This window comes from Boleophthalmus pectinirostris, unplaced genomic scaffold (assembly GCF_026225935.1).
Source record: "Boleophthalmus pectinirostris isolate CB_2022bp ecotype Guang Dong unplaced genomic scaffold, ASM2622593v1 HiC_scaffold_21, whole genome shotgun sequence".
NCBI lineage: Eukaryota > Metazoa > Chordata > Actinopteri > Gobiiformes > Gobiidae > Boleophthalmus > Boleophthalmus pectinirostris.
The window spans coordinates 1,615,210-1,638,108 of record NW_026571175.1 but is presented as its reverse complement, the minus strand read 5'-3'; the positions used below and the strand labels follow the sequence as shown (position 1 = coordinate 1,638,108).

Below are 22,899 nucleotides of genomic sequence, written 5' to 3'. Positions count from 1 at the left end.
AACCTGTTGTCTTCTGGCAGGAGCTTCAGGTCAATTCCAGCAAAGACCAAAATACTCAGGGACAACTTCTTCCCCAAAGCTGTCACCAAACTTAATGAGAACTGTTCATTAGTTTTATTTATTAATTAATTCTTGCACTTTGACAGAGCAGCTCTGAATTTCATTATACTGTATAATGACAATAAAGGCTTTCTATTCTGTTCCATTCTATTCTATTCTTCTGAATCTATTCTAAGGTAAGGCATAAGGGAAGTGAAAAACTCTGGACCACTGCAAACTCTTTAAAATGAACTAATTTGTTTTTTCATGTATTTAAGACAGAAAACAAAAACAAACAAACAAACAAAAACAGGTACAGAGACTTTAAATATGAACATGTGATCATTTGGTGCAGATGGTGGAGTAGATGACCCTGTGCTCCTGGCTGCCCCCGGTGGTCGGGGCAGGGCGGTGCTTCCAGGTGGGGCGGCCCAGGGAGGCGTAGTGTATCCCATCTTCAGCCTCCTCCTCCGGGCTTGGACACTCCGGCTCACTCTCCTCTGTGCAGAAACACGTTCACGTTACACTGAGCTGTGGGTTTCAACCTGAGAGAAGAGGACCACAAGAGGGCGCCACTGCTTTTCTTTTGAAAGAGGAGGTATTATACAAATTGCTTTCTTTTGTTTTAGCACAGAAATAAACTGTATTTTTGGTGACTATATCATTTTCAAAACAATAAAAAGAAACATCATGATCTAATATGTTATGTGTTACAGTTCATACCCACAGAAGTAAAGTAACCCATATTTATATATTTCTTTTTTACCGTCTGGTTTCAGGGCTGTGGTCCACGGATGCAGCTCAGTCGACTCAGGACTCTGTTTCTCTACAAGAAAAGATCTTGCAAATTAAAGTTCCTATATTAAACAAAATGGACTTTTAAACCACGTTCTAACACTATTACCTCCTCAAAAACAAACCTGGAGCTGTCAGATGAAGAAAAAAAGAAGACAGAGTGCTTCACTGAGTCTTAAAAGAGTAAAAAAATAGAAGTAGAGGTGCTCTACGAGGGTTAAAACAGTGATCTTTGAGCAGAAAATGACCCTTACTGGAAAATGTAAGAATGGGTATGGAATGGGTAAGAATGGTGTTCGTCAGGGCAAAGTTGAAAGCTCTTTGCCCTGACGAAGACCATCCTGCTGGTCGAAAAGTGTGGGCGTCCCTTCATGTAATAAAGGACTTTTAATATATTCAGTCGGAGTGCCTCGTGTTTGTGCCTTACCCATTCTTACATTTTCCAGTAAGGGTCATTTTCTGCTCAAAAACCTGGAGCAGTGTTTTGTTTCACTCACACTTGTTTGAATAATCCTTTATTATTAGTACTAGTATTTATTCTAGTGAAGAACAAACACAGTGAAGCACTTCCTGTATTACCATATGACATCACAAGGTGGAGCGGAGATTTTTATCATTTGTCAGTTTGAGAAAAGAACTCAGCCTAAATCTGCAGGTTTTGTGTGTTAAAATATGAGAACGAAACAAAACACAACTCCAGGTGTGTGTTAAAATAGCATATAAAGCTTCATCATGGAACTTTTCAGTTGGAGGGTCTGACACCTGCTTGTCTCCATGGAGATGTGATTGCCTTGTCTGCAATGTCCCACAGCAGCGTTTAACTTCCCTATCTCCATGGAGACGGGCAGATTGTGATTTTATTTGTGAAATTATAATAAACGAAATGTAAATAAACGAAATGTTGCAGACGTTACCTTTCCTTCTGCGTCTCTTCCTCCGACACTTCACAGCGAGGAGGAAAACACAAACAGAAGAGGTGAGCAGGACCATCAGGCTCAGACAGACCACGCCCATCAGGAAAACTGGAACCAATCAGAGCCAAGAATTACACTCTATTAACCAATCAGCTAAGGATAACAGTTTATTAACCAATCAGAGGCAAGGACTGTACTCTGTCCACAAATCAGGGACATGTCTTTAACAAATCACAACCAATATCGGAAGAACAAGTGACCAATCAGAAGTGAGGATTATACAGCATTAACCAATCAGAGACAAGCATATAAACACTTCATCTTCCACCTTCATATCAAAAGTCACCCACTCCTGTTTTCTCCACCTCCGCACAATTAGTAAAATCAAACATATCCTCTCCCGTTCTGATCTTGAAAAAGTCGTCCACGCGCTCGTCTTCTCCCGTCTACAGTATTACAACTCCCTCCTCTCCGGACTCCACTCCAAATCCATCTCCCACCTCCGACTGGTTCAGAAGCAGCAGCTCTTCTCCTCACTGGTTCAACATCAACACATGACCCTGTTTTACTTTCCTTCACTGGCTCCTGTGGGTTTGAGAATCAATTTGAAGATTTTACTGATCACTTTTAAAGCTTGTTTAAGTCTTGTGCTAAGGTACATTTCAGAACTTTTAACTCCGTATGAGCCTCCCACAGCCACAGTTCCTCAGGCAGGTTCATGTGGTTGTTCCTCTTCAGTCTTAGATCCTCAAGCAGGTTCATGTGGTTGTTTCTCTTCAGTCCTTGATCCTCGGGCAGGTTCATGTGGTTGTTTCTCTTCAGTCCTTGATCCTCAGGCAGGTTCATGTGGTTGTTTCTCTTCAGTCCTTGATCCTCGGGCAGGTTCATGTGGTTGTTTCTCTTCAGTCCTTGATCCTCGGGCAGGTTCATGTGGTTGTTCCTCTTCAGTCTTAGATCCTCAGGTTCCTGTGGCTGTTCTTCTTCACCTTTAGATCCTCGGGCAGATCCCTGTGGCTGTTCCTCTTCTTCTTCAGTCTTAGATCCTCAGGTCTCTGTGGCTGTTCCTCTTCATCCTTAGATCCTCAGACAGGTCCATGTCATTGTTCCCATTGTTCCTCTTCAGGCTTAGATCTTCAGGCAGGTCCCAGTGGTTGTTCCTCTTCAATCTTAGACCTTCAGGTCCATGTGGTTGTTCCTCTTCAGTCCTTGATCCTCGGGCAGGTTCATGTGGTTGTTTCTCTTCAGTCTTAGATCCTCAGGTTCCTGTGGCTGTTCTTCTTCACCTTTAGATCCTCGGGCAGATCCCTGTGGCTGTTCCTCTTCTTCGTCAGTCTTAGATCCTCAGGTCACTGTGGTTGTTCCTCTTCAGCCTTAGATCCTCAGGCAGGTCCTTGTGGCTGTTCATCTTCAGTCTTAGATCCTCAGGTCCCTGTGGTTGTTCCTCTTCATCCTTAGATCCTCAGACAGGTCCATGTCATTGTTCCTCTTCAGGCTTAGATCCTCGGGCAGGTCCTTGTGGCTGTTCATCTTCAGTCTTAGACCCTCAGGTCCTTGTGGATGTTCATCTTCAGTCTTAGACCCTCAGGTCCTTGTGGTTGTTCCTCATCAGGTTTAGATCTTCAGGCAGGTCCTTGTGGCTGTTCCAGAGTCCAGGCTCCAGACGAAGGTGATGTACCTTTTCAGTCCAGGTGCCTCGGCTTTGGAACGACCTGCTTGAGAAGATGAAGCTTACACCATCACTATCATCTTTTAAATCACTTCTTAAGACTCTTTTTGATCGGATGGTCTTCCTTTAACTGGTTTTAGCTTCCTTTTATTCCTTGACTCTATTTTCTCTATGTCTTTTGACTTATTCTTTATAATAAATTGGATTGTTTGCATCATTGTTTTTGTGCTTTCTGTCTGCAGTTTTTTTAATATTTTTTGTATCATTCATTGCTGTTTGTACATCACTTTCTAAACCTTGTTTTTAAAAGTCCTTGAATAAAGATGTATTATTACTAACATCAGTAGAACTAGGGGCCAATCAGAGGATAATAGTCCGTTAACCAATCAGAGACAAGCATTCAACACATAGCCAATGTGAGGAGACCAATCAGAGCCAAGAATACCAGCGTAATAACCAATCAGAGAAAAGGATTTAACACACTACCAACATGAAGGGAACTGGAGACCAATCAGAAGTAAGGATTATACACTGTCCACCAATCAGAGACGAGTATTTAACACACGGCCAACACCAGGACAACTGGGGGACGAATCAGAGGCAAGGACAGAGGCAAGACTGTATTAACCAATCAGAGTCGAGCATTGAGCACATTAACAACATGTGGAGAACTGGAACCAATCAGAGGCCATGATAACAGTCTATTAACCAATCAGAGATGAGTATTTAACACATCACTAACTTTAAAGGATTTAGGAACCAATCAGAAGTTAGGATTAAACACTGTCCTCTAATCAGCCTTTTTATTTGAAAAATGTGAAAATTCAACTTTTTTAACACGTTTTAATTCACAAACCGTTTTCTGGTGTCTTCTCTTTCCTCTTTTCCTCTGCAAAATCTACAAAGACAAAGTTTGCAGTTTGAGAGGTCAAAGGTTGAGAGTGTTTCATGTTGGAGCAGAGACTGACCTGTGCCTCTAGAGGGCGCTGAGCTGCTGTGAGGCGAGGAGGAGGTCGGTCCCATCTCTGAAAACAAAGGTTAGGTTCGGTCGCTTTATTCATACTCGTATGTAAATTTGCTTTGCAGATTTGAGAGGCAGGCTCCACATTTCACATTTCATTCATCCACAAAACACGTATAAAAACACAATTACAAAATAAAGTGCTCCAGGGCTCCAGTGCAGAATGGTTTGTTCTATAAACAATTAGTTAAATTCATCCATCACGCTTGGCTAAAATCACAATAAATATTAAATATGTTAAAAACACACAATCTTAGATAAATAGATTACAGTTTATTCATAAGTACGATAGTAACCGGAACGAAGCTCCTTTTAAAATGATTCGTTCTAGATCTTGGGACTAAAAGCCTTTGACCAGAGAGAAGCAGCTGAAACTCTGAGTTTAGTGGATGTTGCACGTCTTTTAAAATCCTCTGGGACGTCGTCTGTAACTGTCTCGACTACAGAGAGTCCAGCGGCTCTGAGGATGAACAATCACCTTACTCGCCCATTTAACTGACTGATTCAGGGAGTTCTTGTTTTTAGCAGAGACGCTCCTAAACCACGAGACTAATGAAAATGTTAAAACTGATTCCATAAATGTTATAAAACAGTGTCATCATGGTTCTGTCTACACGGTGAAAGGAAAACTTTCTCAGACAGTGAAGGCGCTGGTGCCTCTTTTACACACACCAGAACAATTATCATCAAAACTCAATTTTGACTCAATGAGTGTTCTAAGATACTTCTATGAGTCCACACACTCAGCTGACTGCCCCTTTATCTCTGTGACGTCACACTGAGGCGCTCGCTTTCGAAAGTCAATAATCATATCCTTCGTTTTGGAAACATTTAGGTGCAGATTTGACTCTTCACACCATTTTACAAAGTCCTCAACAATTGGCCCATGTTGGTTTTCATTTTTGTGAAGCGAGCTCACAATGAGAGAATCATCCACATATTTTATTATAGTTCTATTCTCACAACTGCTCTGACACTTATTGGTGTACAGTATGAACAGCAGGGATGAAAGAACACATCCCTGCGGTGGCGGTGATCCGGTTGATGACACCATCTGGTCAGAAAGGACACCATTCACTCTTACTCTTTGTGTTCTCTGTGCTAAAAAATCAAGAATCCACACCACAATATTAAAATCAAGGCTAACATGTTCTAAAAGTCTTTTACAAAGAATATGTGGTTGGATTGTGTTGAACGCAGATGAAAAGTCAATAAAAAGAAGTCTTACATGCGTTCCAATCCCCTCTAAATGCTCACTCTAACACTAGTAGTTTAATGTAATATATATATATATATATATATATATATATATATATATATATATATATATATATAATATATATATATATATATATATATATATATATATATATATATATATATATATATATATATATATATATATATTATGCACAGTGATAATGTAAAATTTTTTATGTATTCATAACCCTACTGGGTTTTTTGCCTCTTCCGGCACCTGCTTTTTATGTAGTCTGTTTCTTTTTATTGTCATGTTATATGTGCAAAATAAGTAAAATAAAATAAATAAATAATAAATAAAATAAATTGTCACTTTTTGCTTGAAAAACGGTCCATATGAAATGAAATAACAAACTGTATAAAGATCATTCAGGCTTTTAAACCCACATGTTCATTCTTAAAGAAAAATATTGAACATGTTCCCATTGTTTTAGTGTGAAAAGTCAAAAGTCTTTACTAGAAACTGACTATTTCTGAAATCGAGTCAAATAAGGTGCAGAAATAGTTTCCTGGTTCGATGAGATGCTCCAGAATGTGCTCGACCAGTTTACACAAGCTTTGTCATCAGATTCAGATGGTTTTACTAGAATGTTGTAAAGCAGCAGTTGAACCAGGACTAAACCAGAACTAAACCAGAACTAAACCAGGTGTTAACCAGGACTAAACCAGGACATAGGACTAATTCAGGAGTAAACCAGGACTAAACTAGGACTAGAACAGGTGTAAAGCAGGACTAAAATGCGGCTAAACCAGACTAAACCTGGACTAAGTCAGGACTAAACCAGGACTAAGTTAGGACTAAACCAGGACTAACTCAGGACTAAGTCAGGACTAAACTCAGGACTAAGTCAGGACTAAGTCAGGACTAAGTCAGGACTAAACCAGGACTAAGTCAGGTGTGTTGTGTACCTGGCAGCACTTGGACAGTTCCCAGGCGTTGGGAGTTGCAGCGATATTCTCCGGCATCGTGGACTTGCACAGATGAAATGCTCAAAGCTCCATGTTCAAAGCCGAGTCGAGGGTCCGGTCTCTCCAGCACCACAGCGCCCCCTTTGGACCGGCTCAGGACGGGCTCCCATCTGGACCTAGATCCGGACTGAGACCCGGACTGGGACTTTCTCCAGGACCAGCGCTGCCGAGATTTGATGAAGGAGGAGGAGCAGGGGAGCAGCAGAGTCCAGCCGACCCGAACACAGAACACCTCACCTGGAGAGAGACCAAGACCAGCGACCTGGGTCAGACCTGGGGAAGTCCTGGTTTAGTCTCTGGTTTAGTCTCTGGTTTAGTCTCTGGTTTAGTCTCGGGTTTAGTCTCGGGTTTAGTCTTGGGTTAGATATGCTTTTTATTTGTTTTTTGTTTTGTTGTCCTAGTTTAGACCACGTTCGACCTGGTTAGACTTAGTTTAGTCTGAGTTTAAGGTACAGTATTGGTTCAGACCTGGTTTGGTCCTGGTTTAGTCCTGTTCCAGATCTGGTTGACTGCAGGTTCAGATCTGGTTCAGATCTGGTTTAATTTAGTCCTGGTTTAGTGCTTGTTCAGACCTTGTTCAGATCTGGTTTAGTCCAGATTGAGACCTGGTTTAGACCTGGTTTAGTCCTGGTTTAGTCCTGGTTTAGTCCAAATTCAGACCTAGTTTAGACCTGGTTTAGTCCTGGTTTAGTCCAGGTTTAGTCCAGATTCAACCCTGGTTTAGACCTGGTTTAGTCCTGGTTTAGTCCTGGTTTAGTCCAAATTCAGACCTAGTTTAGTCCTGGTTTAGACCTGGTTCTGATCTGGTTAAGTCCAAATTCAGACCTGGTTTAGACTTGGTTTAGTCCTGGTGTAGTCCTTGTTTAGTCTTAGTGTAGTCCTGGTTTAGTCCTGGTTCAGACCTGGTTTAGTCCTGGTTTAGTCCTGGTTTAGTCCTGGTTTAGTCCTGGTTCAGACCTGGTTTAGTCCTGGTTTAGTCCTGGTTTAGTCCAGTCCTGGTTTAGTCCTGGTTTAGTCCTGGTTCACTGGAGTCCTGGTTTTCAGTCCTGGTTCAGTCCTGGTTTAGTCCTGGTTTAGTCCTGGTTCAGACCTGGTTTAGTCCTGGTTTAGTCCTTGTTCAGACCTGGTTCAGTCCTGGTTCAGTCCTGGTTTAGTCCTGGTTTAGTCCTGGTTTCAGACCTGGTTTAGTCCTGGTTTAGTCCTAGTGGTTCACCTGGTTTAGTCCTGGTTCAGTCCTGGTTCAGTCCTGGTTTAGACCAGTCCTGGTTTAGTCCTGGGTCCTGGTTTCAGACCTGGTTTAGTCCTGGGTTTCAGACCTGGTTTAGTTCCTGGTTTAGTCTGGTTCAGTTTCCTGGTTTAGTCCTGGTTTAGTCCTTGGTTTAGTCAGACCTGGTTTAGTCCTGGTTTAGTCAGACCTGGTTTAGTCCTGGTTCAGACCTGGTTTAGTCCTGGTTTAGTCCAGTCCTGGTTCAGTCCTGGTTAGTCCTGGTTTAGGTAGACCTGGTTTAGTCCTGGTTTAGTCCTGGTTTAGTTCCTCCTGGTTTAGTCCTGGTTCAGACCTGGTTTAGTCCTGGTTTAGTCCTGGTTTAGTCCTTGTTCAGACCTGGTTTAGTCCTGGTTTAGTCCTGGTTTAGTCCTGGTTCACCTGGTTTAGTCCTGGTTTAGTCCTGGTTTAGTCCTGGTTTCCTGGTTTAGTCCTGGTTTAGTTCAGACCTGGTTTAGTCCAGTCCTGGTTTAGTCCTGGTTCAGACCTGGTTTAGTCCTGGTTTAGTCCTGGTTCAGACCTGGTTTAGTCCTGGTTTAGTCCTGGTTCCTGGTTTCAGACCTGGTTTAGTCCTGGTTTAGTCCTGGTTTACCTGGTCTAGTCCTGTTTTAGTCCTGGTTTAGTCCTGGTTCAGACCTGACAGGACCTGCAGCTGGGCTCTCAGTTCTCCGTTGCAGAAGTACACTCCGCTGTCTGAAGTCCGCAGACTCAGGAGGCACAGGGTCCCGTTGGATCTCACACTGAACCTCCAGTGGTCCTGGTCTTGATCCTGGTCTTGATCCTGGTTTTGATCCTGGTTTTGATCCGGGTCTTGGTCTCGAGGGTGAGGGGGGACCTCCTGAACCCCGTGAGTCCAGCTGAAGTCTTGGTTGTTCTCCAGACTGGGTCCACAGGGCAGACACAGGAGATGATGTTCTGGGACAGACACGCGCCACACCATAGCGCCATCTGCAGGCCACAGGGAGAACTGCACAACTGACCACAGGTTTGTCACACACTTAGAAAACAAAAAGTAGAAGTTTGCTCTGATCTCTGTTCTAATGTTGTTTCCTCGTCACACACACACCTGGAGTTGTGTTTTGTTTCATTCACACGTTTAACACACAAACCTGCACATTTAGTCTGAGTTCTTCTCTCAAACATTATACACTCTTGTTCCACCTTGTGATGTCATGTGGTGATAGAGTAGGGTGACCAAATGTCCTTTTTTCCTCGGACATGTCCGTATTTTGCGTATTGTCCTGGGCATCGGGTTTTTTTTTAATAAAGTGATGAAAATGTCCAGGTTTTCATTTCCGTTCATTGGGGACATTAAACTGAGCGTCTCTCGTAGCGTCTGTGACTCAGAAGGAGTGAGACACAGACAGTCGGTCAGTCTGCAACACGACGAAGCACAAAAGCACATTTAACAATGACTTGGACAAGGTCATGTGCACAGTTTGTGAGGTGAGAGTACAGTGTCCCTCGTTTATCACGGGGGTTATGTTCTAAAAATAACCTGCGATAGGTGAAATCTGCAAAGTAGTCAACTTTATATTTTACAATTATTCTATCTGTTTTAAGTCTGTAAAACCCCTCAGCACAAACTTTATACACTTTTCTCAGACAGGACAGGTGCAACCCTTTTTACATCCTTCTTAAAACTTCTTGCTGCTGTCGTCCTTGTGTTATTTTCCTCCTTCTTTATGTAACAAACTGAAGGTTCATTTATTTCGTAATGGAGCCGACAGCGCAGAATCCTGCACAGCTCAGTTTTTGGAGACCCGCAGTACAACACCGCACCTGCGCAGGTACAACGCCGCACCCGCGCGGTACAACGCCGCACCCGCGCGGTACACGCGCACCCGCGCGGTACAACGCCGCACCCGCGCAGTACAACACCGCACCCGCGCAGTACAACGCCGCACCTGCCCGTTAACCCGAGATTATATCAAACTTTTGCACTGCCAACCCCACGGACTGAACCAAGACTAAACCAGGACTAACCCAGGACTAAACCAGGACTCAGTGTCAGGACAGGCTCGGAGGTGACGCAGGAGAAAGGACCGGCTCAGCTCCGCACCTCACGGAGGTAAACGCGGCAATTGGTGCTCGGCGTTCTCTTTCTTAACTCCAAGATTAGTCCTGGTTTAGACCTGGTTTAGTCCTGACCCACCCGTGTTTAATTACTACCCACCTGTAATACACAATACGTGTTAATACGCTGTAAAAAAGGTGTCAGGGTTTTCACAAATGGAAATATGGTCACCCTATGATAGAGGAGGTGCTCCACTGTGTTTTAAACTCCACACACTTTCACTAAAATCATTTGGATAAATTCAGTCGTGGAATGGATCAATGTGTTCAATCCAACATGCACAACCAGACCCACGTCACACAGAGCATGTTGTTGGCAGCACACTCCTTTTATGGGGAAAACGATCCCTCAGAGCAAGAAATAAATCTGTCTTAGTGACCGTTGTTGTTCGTGTTAGACATGTCAAAGAGCTGCTGTGTGGTTGGGTGTACAAACAATAAAGCTAAGAAACCTTCGCTGAAATTCATTCCCCTGCCATGTCCACAAAAAATCCTGTCAGAAGAAAATTATGGCGACAAATCATACGAAGAGAAGAGCCCAACAGGAAGCTGTGGGACTCTGCATCACTACATACTTTTGTGTGTGGAGAACACTTTGTAACAGGTGGGTTAATTTATCAAACATAACCTATGCTACCAGTGATGTGTAAAGTCATAACCTCATATTCCCTCCCGATGGAACAATAAACAACACAGACTGTTTACATTAGGCCCTGTCATGTTTTCTTCACACAGTTATTCCCATAACTACCATAACTAACCCTCTGAGACATTTATTTCGATGTGTCTAGTTTTGCTTCACATTGACTGAATGTAACAAAAACTGCACATCCCAGCAGCACCCAACACTCTGTCTTACATCACACACACATTTTTGGATGGGAAATATGAATATTGGAGTGAATATCACATTCCAGAGTCAAAAGGCATGGCTGCCTTCTACTGACCACCCATGTTTAGTGTTAGAAAAGTTAAATATGTTTTTTTTTAAAGTATACTACACGTGATTTAGAGTGATTTAAGTAAATGTTGCAAAAACGCAACACTGGGTTACAAAGGGCGTCCCTGTTACACAGAGAATCCCTCAGCCCTGAGTGTTGAGCCAATAGAACAGATGGACAGGTGTGTGTGTGTTTATAGTTGTGTAATATATAAAATTGTATCATATTGAAATAGAATCAGAGAACAGTGACAGTGAGAAGTGTTTCCAGTGTTTTGCTTTCATCCTTCCACATTGTGGACAACCTCAGTGTTACAGATGAACAGAAGCAAGACAAACTTTGGAAGATTAGACCATGGTTGGAGTCATTTATGAAGAAGTACCAACCATGGATCTATGAAAATAACTGGATAGTGTATTTGCTGCTTGTATCTGCCTCCAGTTGATGTAGTGACTCACTGGAACTTCAGTGGAAAAAATCCCATGGGCCGAGACAAGCTTTTTCTCATAGAGCACAATGTAAACATAAACTGCTCATGTTTGTCTGACAGGGACCTACAACTTTCAAAAATGTCAGATTTGTTGGAAATTTTTACCTATTTTTGGATCATAAACTTTTTCTCAGCTCAAAATCCTTCAGTTGTCTTAAAAAACACTTTACTATAATTGTTAGCTCCGGCTCCGCTCTGCTCCTCTCACTTTGATTGGTCAAAGCGATCACGTGATACACAAGCCCACGCTCTGTGCGTGTGGTCGCGTGTGCCCGTGGGAGAAAAGAGCACTGGTGGAATCAGAAGTATATACATGAGAAACCACATCACTGGAGCTTCAAGATCGGAGCAAGAACAGGAATCTCCAGCACAATCTGTGACTTCCATGTGAACCAAGGGAGTGTGCTGGATAAACCTGCTGGGTCTAGCACCAAACCAAGACCTAATCTTCCAAAGTTTGTCTTGCTTTTGTTCATCTGTAACACTGAGGTTGTCCACAAAGTGGATGGATGAAAACAAAGCACTGGAAATGGTTCCAAGGCGTCACATCAACTATGGGGCCATTTTGTGTACTTATACTTAGTGCAAAAATGTGTGTTGTTTTTTTTTTTTTTTTTCAAATTTATTAATAAATTCATTCATTTTATTGAGTGAGTAATAACTAATACAAAGTTGGCTTTTATTAAATGTGAAGTTGTAATATTGTTTGTAACCACTAAAGCTCGCTGTTGCAATTTTGCAACATTTCCACAGATTAAAAAAAAAAAAAAAAAAAACGAAGAAAAAAAGATAAAACTGCACTTAAAATGATTTTCTGCATTAGAGGCCTAGTAAAATCATGTTAAAGACGGTAAAAAATAAAAATAAAAAATTCATTCAGGAAATGAATGCTTGGGTCTCAGTGTTTAAATGACGATGGTCTGAACAGAAGACACAAAAGTGGCGTCACGTCTTCACTTTTTATTCCGTGTTTAAACAAGTGTTTTCTGGAGTAAATCTGTGTGCATACAGTGACACAAAAGTGTGTGGAATTTGATTGGGTGTGCATGCCAGACGGCAATTTAATGGTCCCAATGAACGGTAATGAAAACCTGGACATTTGCATCACTTTATAAAAAAAACACAATAAAACGGACATGTCCAGGGACAAACGGACGTTTGGTCACCTGAGTGTAGACAGAAACGCTACAGCGGAGGCAGAGCGTATTCAGCTTTTCCACTCTGGAGGCTGGTTTCAGATTTGTGCATTTTTAAGCCCCAAAAACACTGTCACCGTCTAAACAAAAGGCACTTCTGCTCAAATATTTTGTCATTTTTACCCACAAGCGTTCTCGTGTAAACAGACCCTAGACCAAGCCAAGACAGTTGACGTTATGTTTAACTGATTTCAGGGTCCCAGCTGAACGATACTTTTGTACGTATCTTTCACAGTCAAAGGCAAAGTGGTCACGTCCTGGTCAGTCATATTGATCTGGTGTATTTTCAGTTATTATGTACACCTGGAGTTCTGTACCAAGTATGTTTATTCACCCTAATTTGCATTCTAGTTAACGAAAGAGGAGGGAACATCTCTCACCAGTCCAGTTCCCGGATGTGTCGGTCTAACGTTTACCCCCTGAAAAGTGACATAGTGCATCTTTAAATCTAACAGCACAGTTCAGCTTCAGTTTTATTCGTTTCTATTTTAAAGCGTGTGTTGTTGTGTGAATCAGCAGCACTTCCTGTTTGTGTGTTCTTGTTTATCTCCCACAGCCACACGTCCTCTGTGTCACTGTCTTTATTTGACTCTTTTATAAAAATAGGATTGGCTCATAAATATCGAACTGAAATATTATAGAAATCGGTGTATTCATTTTCCATCAACTCAATTAAAAAACACAGTGCACAGTCATTTGAGGATAATGGAAATGAAAATGTTCGTTTGTCTATTTTGCTGGAGATGTCGTCCACATTCCCTGGAGCTGTGACGCTAACTGTAGGCACTGCTCTGTCTGACGCCTCGTTAGACTTTGATCAGAACTTTATTTTAACATGATCTGACCAGAAAACCAGGACTAAACCAAGTCTGAACCAGGACTAAACCAAGACTAAACCAGGACTCAACCAGGACTAAACCAAAACTAAACCAAGTCTGAACCAGGACTAAACCAAGTCTGAACCAGGACTAAATCAGGTCTAAACCAGGATTAAACCAAGTCTGAACCAGGACTAAACCAGAACTAAACCAGGACTCAACCAAGTCTGAACCAGGACTGAACCAGGACTAAACCAGAACTAAACCAGGACTAAACCAGGACTGAACCAGGTCTAATCCAGCACTATTCTTGTGTGAGTGTCCACAAACGAACTCATCTGAACGAAACAACAGTTTTTCAGTTCGTCACTCTCATCTTTTTGTTGAAAATCAGACTCCTGAACAGGACCATGAACGCTCGAGTTTTCAGACAACCTTCAACTTTTTTGGTAACTTGTGAACATTCTGCCATAGACATACATGCACAACACCCTGAACGTGATGTCACTGCAAAGCATCAATAAATATTATCATCTAAATGTATTTTAATCTGTCAGTATAACAAAGTCTTAAACACATAGATGAGCTCAAGTGACATCACAACTTTAATCCTTCTATAACCTGAGCTGGAAACAGGACAGAATTCAAAAACATGAGTGTTTCAGGTGAAAAGTCTTAAGGACAAAAGATTCATTAGACAAATTTGTGGAGCCAATCTCAAAGAAATAATGAGAAGGTTCAACATTTGTGGATAAGAAGTTTGGAGATTGCTTTAAAAACATGGAGTTACACAGGCTCCATCTGACATTACAACATCATCACATTCTAAAAAGTCAATGCATCTTTGTCAACGTTCAAATTTTGGAGCCAGTTTTACCTGAGGAATTTTCAGAAGCAGACGACCCAATAATCTGGAAGAGCCAAACAATCCATAAGGCCATCGTCACAGAGACACTCCTGGAAGAGTCGCTCGTGTCAGTGTGAATCAAACAGCTTCCTCAAACTCAGTGGAAACGTGTCGTGGACAGACACAGACTGATGACCTCCCCCCACTACGACATGTTTCAACTACTTGAGTTAAAGATGAGGTAATACATACATACATACATATACATATACACACACATACATACACACACACACACACACACATATATATATATATATATATATATATATATATATATATATATATATATATATATATATATATATATATATATATATATATATATATATAATGTGTTGTTTTCTTACCTTCCACAGTGGTTGCTCTCATTATGGCCATGAATTGTTCTGTTACAACAAGTGTGTGTGTGTTAGTTTCAGTTAGTTCGCTCCTCCCTGCAGATATAAGGAAGTGTCACCAGTGTCTGACCAGAAGTGAAGAAGCAGCTCGGATGAGCTGAGAAACATCTTCAACCAAACTAACTTTTGTCCAGTCGATAAACTGAATTTTCTCCTCGCCGTGGATTCTACCTGGACGACTGAGGGATTCTTCACACATCTAGAAACAAAGGTTATCTTGGGCTGAAATTGAAGTTTATAAATTTGGTTTATAAAGTTTTTTGTGTACATTTGAGGCAGTGATAAATGCAATAAAATGCTTGAAAATGATCACTTTTGATGACAGTTTGTCAGGTGGACAGACATTTTTTATCTTTTGGTGTATGTTGAGGGTGATATTTGACAATAGAAAGGCAGCAAGCCCCAGAATATTTTTCTGCTAGTTTTCCCCGTGTGTCAGGATACACCATGTCAAATTTGAGGGTTATTTGACCATTTATACATTTACAGTGCCTTAATATTTACAGTTATATAATTTAAACTTTTTTAGCTTTTCTAAAAAGGGTGTTTTTTGGGCCCTGTTAGGCATGTTCTATCAAAAATGACTAGACTCAATCAATTTAAATTACAAAAATGTATTGACAATACAAATCTAATACAGAGCTCTGGGTCAGATCGTTGTCCCTAACTGCCTACAAAGTTACAGAGAGCTTACATCAGGCATCTGACTCCTCTGAATACTTCAACCCAGTTTTTATAAACATCCATATGAATATGCATATAATATGTTGAGCAGGTTCCCACCTTGAATCGTCGCCTTGAAGTGTCAGCATTTCTTCTTTGGGGGAAGTGACAACCCCCTCCAAACCATTGTAAATCACACCAAGTCTGTTTCGATAAGCCAGCTGGTTTTCTCCACAATCCCAGTTCTGCAAAGGAATTTGCTTAGAAGCACATAGGTCACCCATTATGTAGGAAACACAATGGTACTATTCAACAAATAAGATCTCAGTGTTTAAGCTTCAACTCAATGTGTAACTTCATTAAACAATATTCAAACCACCACTTGATACAGTCTTCAGCCCTGAGACCAAACAGGGCCGAGTGGGTTTTCAAATTTAGCTTTTTATCTTAAAGAAAATAAATGTATAGTGGCCATATTTTCAATTCAATTCAATTTTATATATACAGCACATTTAAAACAACTTCAGCTGACTAAAGTGCTTCACATACAAGTCAACAACATAGAAGAAACAGTTACAAACACATATATACAGAAAACATGTGAAAACTACATTAAAAACACCAAGATAACCTGACTTGCTCGTACTAAACACCAGGGAGAAGAGGTGAGTTTTCAGTCTGGTCTTAAACTGTGTTACAGACTGAGAGGATCTGACTGGAAGAGGAAGGTTGTTCCACAGTCTGGCCGCTGCCACAGAAAAAGTCTCTGTCACCTCTCGTCTTGAGTCTAGTTTTGGGCTCGACCAACAGGAGCTGGTCTGATCTCAGGCTCTGGGCGGAGGACAGAGCTGCAGTGACTCCCTCAAATAGACTGGACCCATGGAGTGCAAACATTTGAACACAATTAATAACATTTTAAATTGCACCTGATATAAGACAGAAGCCAGTACAGGTCACACAGCAGAGGTGTGATGTGTTCATGTTTCTTAGTATTTATCAGCAGACGAGCTGCAGCGTTCTGGACATGTTGTAAGTGCTGCAGGAGCCCTGGTCTAACCCGACATACAAAGAATGACAATAGTCCAGGTGTGATGTTACAAAAGCATGGATCACTTTTTCTGAGTTGAGGTTGGTCCCTATCAACTCGTGATGGCCCAAGATACAAGATAACAGGAAACAATAGTGAAAAAAAAGTTGCAAAAAACATCCTGAGGGGTGGACCTGGCTCCCGACCTAAATAAGGGTTGCAATTTGAGATTAGAACAAGTTCTTTGACTAAATCACTCCTACCCATTGATCTCATATTGTGCACAAATGTTGAGAATATGTCCAGGACTGGATGGGCGCACTCTACCTCTGAGCTGCACCTCTTTTCATTCACAGGTGTCACGGTGGTGGTGTCTGTTACGGCTCCGCATCGCCTGGTGCTCCCCGTTTGTTTTTTGTATCTTCTGTATTTGCATGTCCTGTGTGGTGCCTGCTGTCTGACTGGTGGGCCGTGGTTCCGATGCTGTGGACTGGCTCCGACGTCCCTTGTGCTGTGGTTGGAGGATTGACGTCCCGTTCCTCCAGTCCCTTCTCTACACATCAATCATCTCGACCAATAAAAGTGTTGTGTGTCCATCCCTCCTGGCGGCTGGATGACAGTTTCGGTTCGCCCCTCACATCTGTAGACGTTCGCTAGTCGTCTCTCTTTGATATTGTAAAGTGTGTTTATATTACTATAATTTTTAGTTTTGCCAGTTTGGCTCGGCCCTTGGGCAGTTGTTTTCTGTTGCTGTTAACTGCCCTAGTTTAGGAGTGGTTTAGTTACTTTGGGGAATTCTGAATTTTTTTTCAAATGTAAAACGTTTTATTTTGTTATTGTACTTACCCACATCACTTTATAAAACCCTTTTACTTTACCTCATATCTGGTTTGTGTTACTTTCCTTTGTCCCTAGCACTGGGTTGTAACAGTGTCTCTCCTCAGTGCCATCGTTTCCTTGTCACAAAGTGGCACTGGTGTTTTGTTAGTGGTGTTTTTAGAGTAGCACAGTAGTAAATGTAGATTCTTCAAACCATAAACACAAGAGTCACAAGTAATCGTTTTAATATTGAGAAAGATCTGTGCTTTAAACCCTGATTCTGTCCTGACTATGGAACAAGCACTAAAGTCCTACTGGACAAATCAAAGTGCTCATCAGTGCAAAATACCCTGTTCTGCTCATTTGTTACATTCTCAGATATTTTTACAGCCCCAGGTCTTTTGTTCTAATTAGTTTTTTGTGTTCTAAATGATTTTGCTGAGCTCTTCTGATTCCTGCTGTGGGAGCTCTGGCCCGTGATTGGTGGGCAGTGTTGGGAAGGTTACTTTTTAAATGTAATCCCCTACAGATTACAGATTACATACCCCAAAATGTAGTCTGTAACGTAATACATTAAATTACTTAAAGTGAGTAATGTAATCGGATTATTTAGGATTACTCGATTTGCTGTAGAGAAGCAAAGCCTAGGATATCGTAACATAAGATGTTTTATCTGCTAAAAGAAAATAAAAATCCCAGACTTTACTGAACCAAATTAAAAATATTATTGATAGAAGAGGAGACACGTCCACACAGCAGGATTTAGTCCTGGTTTAGTCCTGGTTTAGTCCTGTTTTAGTCCCAGTTTTAGACCTGTTTTAGACCTGGTTTAGACCTGGTTTAGATCTGTTTTAGGTCTAGTTTAGACTTGGTTTTAATCCTGGTTTAGATCTAGTTTAAATCTAGTTTAGACCTGGTTTTAGTCCTGGTTTAGTCCTGGTTTAGATCTAGTTTAGTCCTGGTTTAGTCCTGGTTTAGATCTAGTTTAGTCCTGGTTTAGATCTAGTTTAGATCTAGTTTAGACCTGGTTTTAGTCCTGGTTTAGTCCTGGTTTAGTCCTGTTTTAGTCCCAGTTTTAGACCTGTTTTAGACCTGGTTTAGACCTGGTTTAGATCTGTTTTAGGTCTAGTTTAGACTTGGTTTTAATCCTGGTTTAGATCTAGTTTAAATCTAGTTTAGACCTGGTTTTAGTCCTGGTTTAGTCCTGGTTTAGATCTAGTTTAGTCCTGGTTTAGTCCTGGTTTAGATCTAGTTTAGTCCTGGTTTAGATCTAGTTTAGATCTAGTTTAGACCTGGTTTTAGTCCTGGTTTAGTCCTGGTTTAGATCTAGTTTAGATCTAGTTTAGACCTGCTTTAGTTTCCGGCAATGAGTGGAATTACCGAAAAAAAAAAAAAAAAAAAAGAGTGTGGATATAGCCCAAAATGTGAAAACAGGAAAATATCGCTGTGTAATCTATTTATTTCAACAAAGTAACTGTAATCCAATTACCACTCACTGAAACAGTAACTGTAACTTAATACAGTTACTCATAATTTGTACTCTGATTACGCAACTGCGGTACATGTAATCTGTTACTCCCCTACGCTGTTGGTGGGGCATGTTTACGCCCGCCTCACCACCGCCACCGCCCCCTATATTTTTTTATTTCCTTATTTTTTTGCATTAAATTGAGCCAAAATCATGTAGAAATGTGTTTTAAGATGTTTTTTTTCACTGAATGTTGTCACCACACGTGTTCTTTGCATCTGGAATGCATTTATAGACAGTTTAACCAACCCAATGAGGATTTCAGGACATTTTTCATTTTTCAAAAATTTCTATCAAAAAATGAAGGTTACCTACACTAAAATGGCCAAAAAAGGGGTCACAGTTAACAAAAAAACAAAAAACAAACAACAACAAAAAAACACAAATAAAAAGTATGGAAGACAATGTCAGGCTCAACCCATTTTTGAGACTTTGGCTCCCGACTACTGCTTAAGGAGATCACAGCACGTGTTCAGGGCTGAAGGCCTCGCTCATCAGTCTGCCATTTTGCATTTGTGTTTGTGCTCGTGTGTAGTTTAGTTCTGTTTTGTGCCTTTTTGTGATTTGGTCACTCGATTCTGTTTGTTGGTTTATGTGGTTTAATTTTGGGAACTTGTGTTTTAGTTTTGTGCGTGTTCATTTGTACTTGCATGTTGTTTTGTTTCTTAGTTTAGAGTATTTTCTGTATATTTTAGTCTGTTTTGTTGATTTACCTTTACATTCCTGTTAATTAAACATGATTTAATTTATTCCATTTTACATCTTGGTTTTATCTTTGTTACTTCCCTGTCCCTAGCAGAGTTGGGTCGTGACAGTAGTAAATGTAGATTTTTCAAACCATAAACACAAGAGTAATCGTTTTAATATTGATAAAGATCTGTGCTTTAAACTCTGATTCTGTCCTGACTATGGAACTAGCACCAACGTCCTACTGGAGAAATCAAAGTGCTCATCAGTGCAAGATACATTGTTCTGCTCATTACTGTCTTTGTTAAAATATTATGACGGCAAAACATCCACACATCCTTTGTCAGAACCAGACACTCTGCAGAAAGAAAGCTCCATCAATCAAAAGCCAAATCAAATAGCATTAAAAGGACACACACAGAGCGATGTGAGCGTGGAATCTACTTACAAATGCTTTTACTCAAGTAGAGGGTAAGTTACAAATGGGTCTGGTCAAGTGGTAATGGAGGGAAACGGGCAGATTTTTGACATTCAAATGTCTCTTATTCAGAAACTAGAGGGACTATTGAAATAAGTAAAGTATCAGAATGTAGGAAAGAGTTACACTCCAACAGGGTCAAGTTAAACCTATAGCTCCATGGGGTTTAAGTCTGGACACTGTGCTAAAAAATGTTTCAGAAGAAGCGCTTCCTGGACAACTTAAAAAGTCCCGATGTGTTTCAGCCTATGGCTTTCCTCAGGGGACAAACAGAACTGAGAGCAAATCATGTGAATTAAATACAAAAACCCACCAGTAGGTTTTAAAAGAAGCCCTACTCTCCATGACAAACTGGTCCACAGCTACCAGCCACCAGCACCTAAACATACTTGGCTTGGACCTCGACCAACAGGTTCTTTTAAATGTAACAGCTGCCCCCACTGCACAAATGTATGTCAAACCAAGTCATTTCTGGACTATCATTCACAAAAAGAATACACAATAAAACATTTTATCAACTGCAAAACAACTTTTGTTATTTACAGACTTGTTTGCCCTACTTGTAAGGTGTTCTATGTAGGGATGACAAAAAGACACCTACAAGAGCGCTTGGCTGAGCATAAATATGCTCTCCACACAGCCAATACCAATTATCCTATGGCCAGACACTTTTTGGACTTCCATGACAGTAAACCATCGAATCTGCAGGTACAAGGAATTGACCATGTACCAGACTCGTTACGAAAAGGAAACCAGATTGCTCAACTCAAACAATGTGAAACCTATTGGATCTTTAAATTGCAGGCAACAAAATATCCTGGGCTTAATGAAGATTTGTACTTCTTGGTGTTTTTATAACTGCGTGGCATTTTTTATACTGCATGGTATATTTTGTATATATTTAATATTTTTGTAAATAATTTGTTTATATTCTCTATGATATTCCACTGTTTTAACACTGCCATCTTGTGGCGTTATCAGGTGGTGTCCACAGGTGAGTCTCCACTCCTCCTCTTCCAGGTGGAGCCGCCCTATTGGTGGGTTTTTGTATTTAATTCACATGATTTGCTCTCAGTTCTGTTTGTCCCCTGAGGAAAGCCGTAGGCTGAAACATGTCGGGACTTTTTAAGTTGTCCATTAAGACCTGCCGTAAACTAATAAAGGCATTTTATTTTGAACCAGTGAGTGCCTTGGGTTTTTTGCATCTTTGTACTGGACACTGTGCTGCTGGACACTCCATATTTTCAAGATTTACCGTTTTCCTGAGGTAGTTTTGACAGAGCTTAGACTTGTGTTTTGTTCTTTTATCTTGTTTTTTTTAACCTCTGTCTGTTCAGTTTTTACCTTTGTTTCATTTCAGGCTCTTCATTGGACTTTCACGACTTGAACAGCAATAAATAACTGGAAAAGAGAGAGTGTTTTAAAACTTTTGACCAGTAGTGTATGTTCATGGCAGGTTAGGAAATTATTCATATTTCAACAGTTACAGATGCTCTAGGACATGGGGAACAAGAAAAAAGTTTTTAAAATATGATTTCCTATTAAACGTCTGTGAGCAAATGAGGATTATATTGGATTACAGACTGAAAAAAAATGTATACAGCTTCGGAAAAATCTGTAACATGACATAAACAAGGCCCCACATTTGGTCTGCAACATTCACATTTGATTTTATCATAATATAGAAGCTGATTTTCTGACTCAATACATCATATACTAAAGGCCGGAGAGAATTTCCCCCCTCTCCCAGGCACTTGCGTTGGGACTTTCAAACCAGGGGGAAGCTTGAGCTAATATTCTGACTGAGACTAAAGGTGCACTGCAAAAAGTAATATAAGGGTCTGGTCAAGTGGTAATGGAGGGAAACAGGGGCAGATTTTTGACATTCAAATGTCTCTTATTCAGAAACTAGAGGGACTATTGAAATAAGTAAAGTATCAGAATGTAGGAAAGAGTTACACTCCAACAGGGTCAAGTTAAACCTGTGATTTTCTTTCAAGTTGTTGACAAAAAATAAAAAAACTCATGTGGGTAACGGAGGGAATGAAATATGCAGCACTTTTTGGGCAATAAATCCAAACAGTGATAACTCTTGGTTCTCACTTCCATATCCTTAACAAACTGGTTTGAATATTTGCTTCATATAGTTTTCTACCATATGGTACAAGATTAGGTTGAAAAACCTCTTACTTTTTGAGTCATGAGATTTTTTATTAAGAAAGGTCATGGTAACGGAGGGAAAAGTAACGGAGGGAAAATTGTACAAACAAGTAGAAGGTGCAGGATTTTACATCATTTGTCAGATTTTTTCTTCCGAATACTTTAATATTACTTCAAAATGAAAGGAAACTATTTCTATAAAATATGTCAGTCCTTCCAAGCAAATTTTTATCATTAAAAAAAAAAAATTAAAAAATCATGTACCTTCATCAACAGTTCAAAGATGGAATAACACAAGATATGATGAAATACATCCATTTATTGACATGATTTTCAGGTCTTTGAAATTTGGGAAATAATTTTTGTTCCATGTTTCATACATGGTCTGTTTAAAACGTATGGAACTTTAGAACCAAAAATGGTACAGAAATAAGGTCAACAGTTTCATAAACTAGAGTACATATGTATCTGTTCAATACATTTTTATATCAGATGCATTAAGTTGAATTTTTGGCCTTGTTGTTTACTTCTGCTTGACTGGGCCATATGTTCTGGATGTGAAGTCTGGATCCATACATCAGGTTTGTACATAAAGTTATGATCAATATTTGTCTTCCAAACAGTCAAAAATACAGGTGTGTAAAACAGACAGAAGTGCAGTGGTGGACAGAGCAGTAGATAAAAGTACTTTGTTACTGTAACTGAGTACATGTTTTGCTGTTTCTCTTCAGTGTAGTGCACAGAGAGTTCTTTGGGAGTGAGACGAGTTATGAGTTTGAG

At 40.4% G+C, this 22,899-nt stretch overlaps 1 protein-coding gene across 1 annotated transcript; it reads right to left on the bottom strand.

Annotated features, from left to right (window-relative positions):
* Positions 1–99: 99 nt before the first annotated feature.
* LOC110160832 (uncharacterized) lies at positions 100–14,745 on the bottom strand. The gene is made up of 9 exons (XM_055157356.1): positions 14,707–14,745; positions 14,327–14,406; positions 8,565–8,876; positions 6,605–6,901; positions 4,383–4,439; positions 4,271–4,312; positions 1,749–1,856; positions 806–865; positions 100–539 (listed from the first exon to the last, which is right to left on the bottom strand). Exons 2-9 carry the CDS (start codon positions 14,388–14,390, stop codon positions 382–384), a joined length of 1,098 nt encoding a protein of 365 aa, XP_055013331.1. The 5' UTR covers positions 14,391–14,406; positions 14,707–14,745; the 3' UTR covers positions 100–381.
* Between the last annotated feature and the right edge of the window lie 8,154 nt (positions 14,746–22,899).

Bases quoted from the DNA above. Each gene is read 5' to 3' on its own strand.
- LOC110160832 (XM_055157356.1), bottom strand. From the start codon at position 14,390: ATGGCCTTATGGATTGTTTGGCTCTTCCAGATTATTGGGTCGTCTGCT. The intron at 4,440-6,604 runs GTACACAACACA...CTTTGTTTTCAG, and splicing joins AACTGTCCAAGTGCTGCCAG to AGATGGGACCGACCTCCTCC. The intron at 866-1,748 runs GTAACGTCTGCA...CTTTTCTTGTAG, and splicing joins GAAGAGACGCAGAAGGAAAG to AGAAACAGAGTCCTGAGTCG.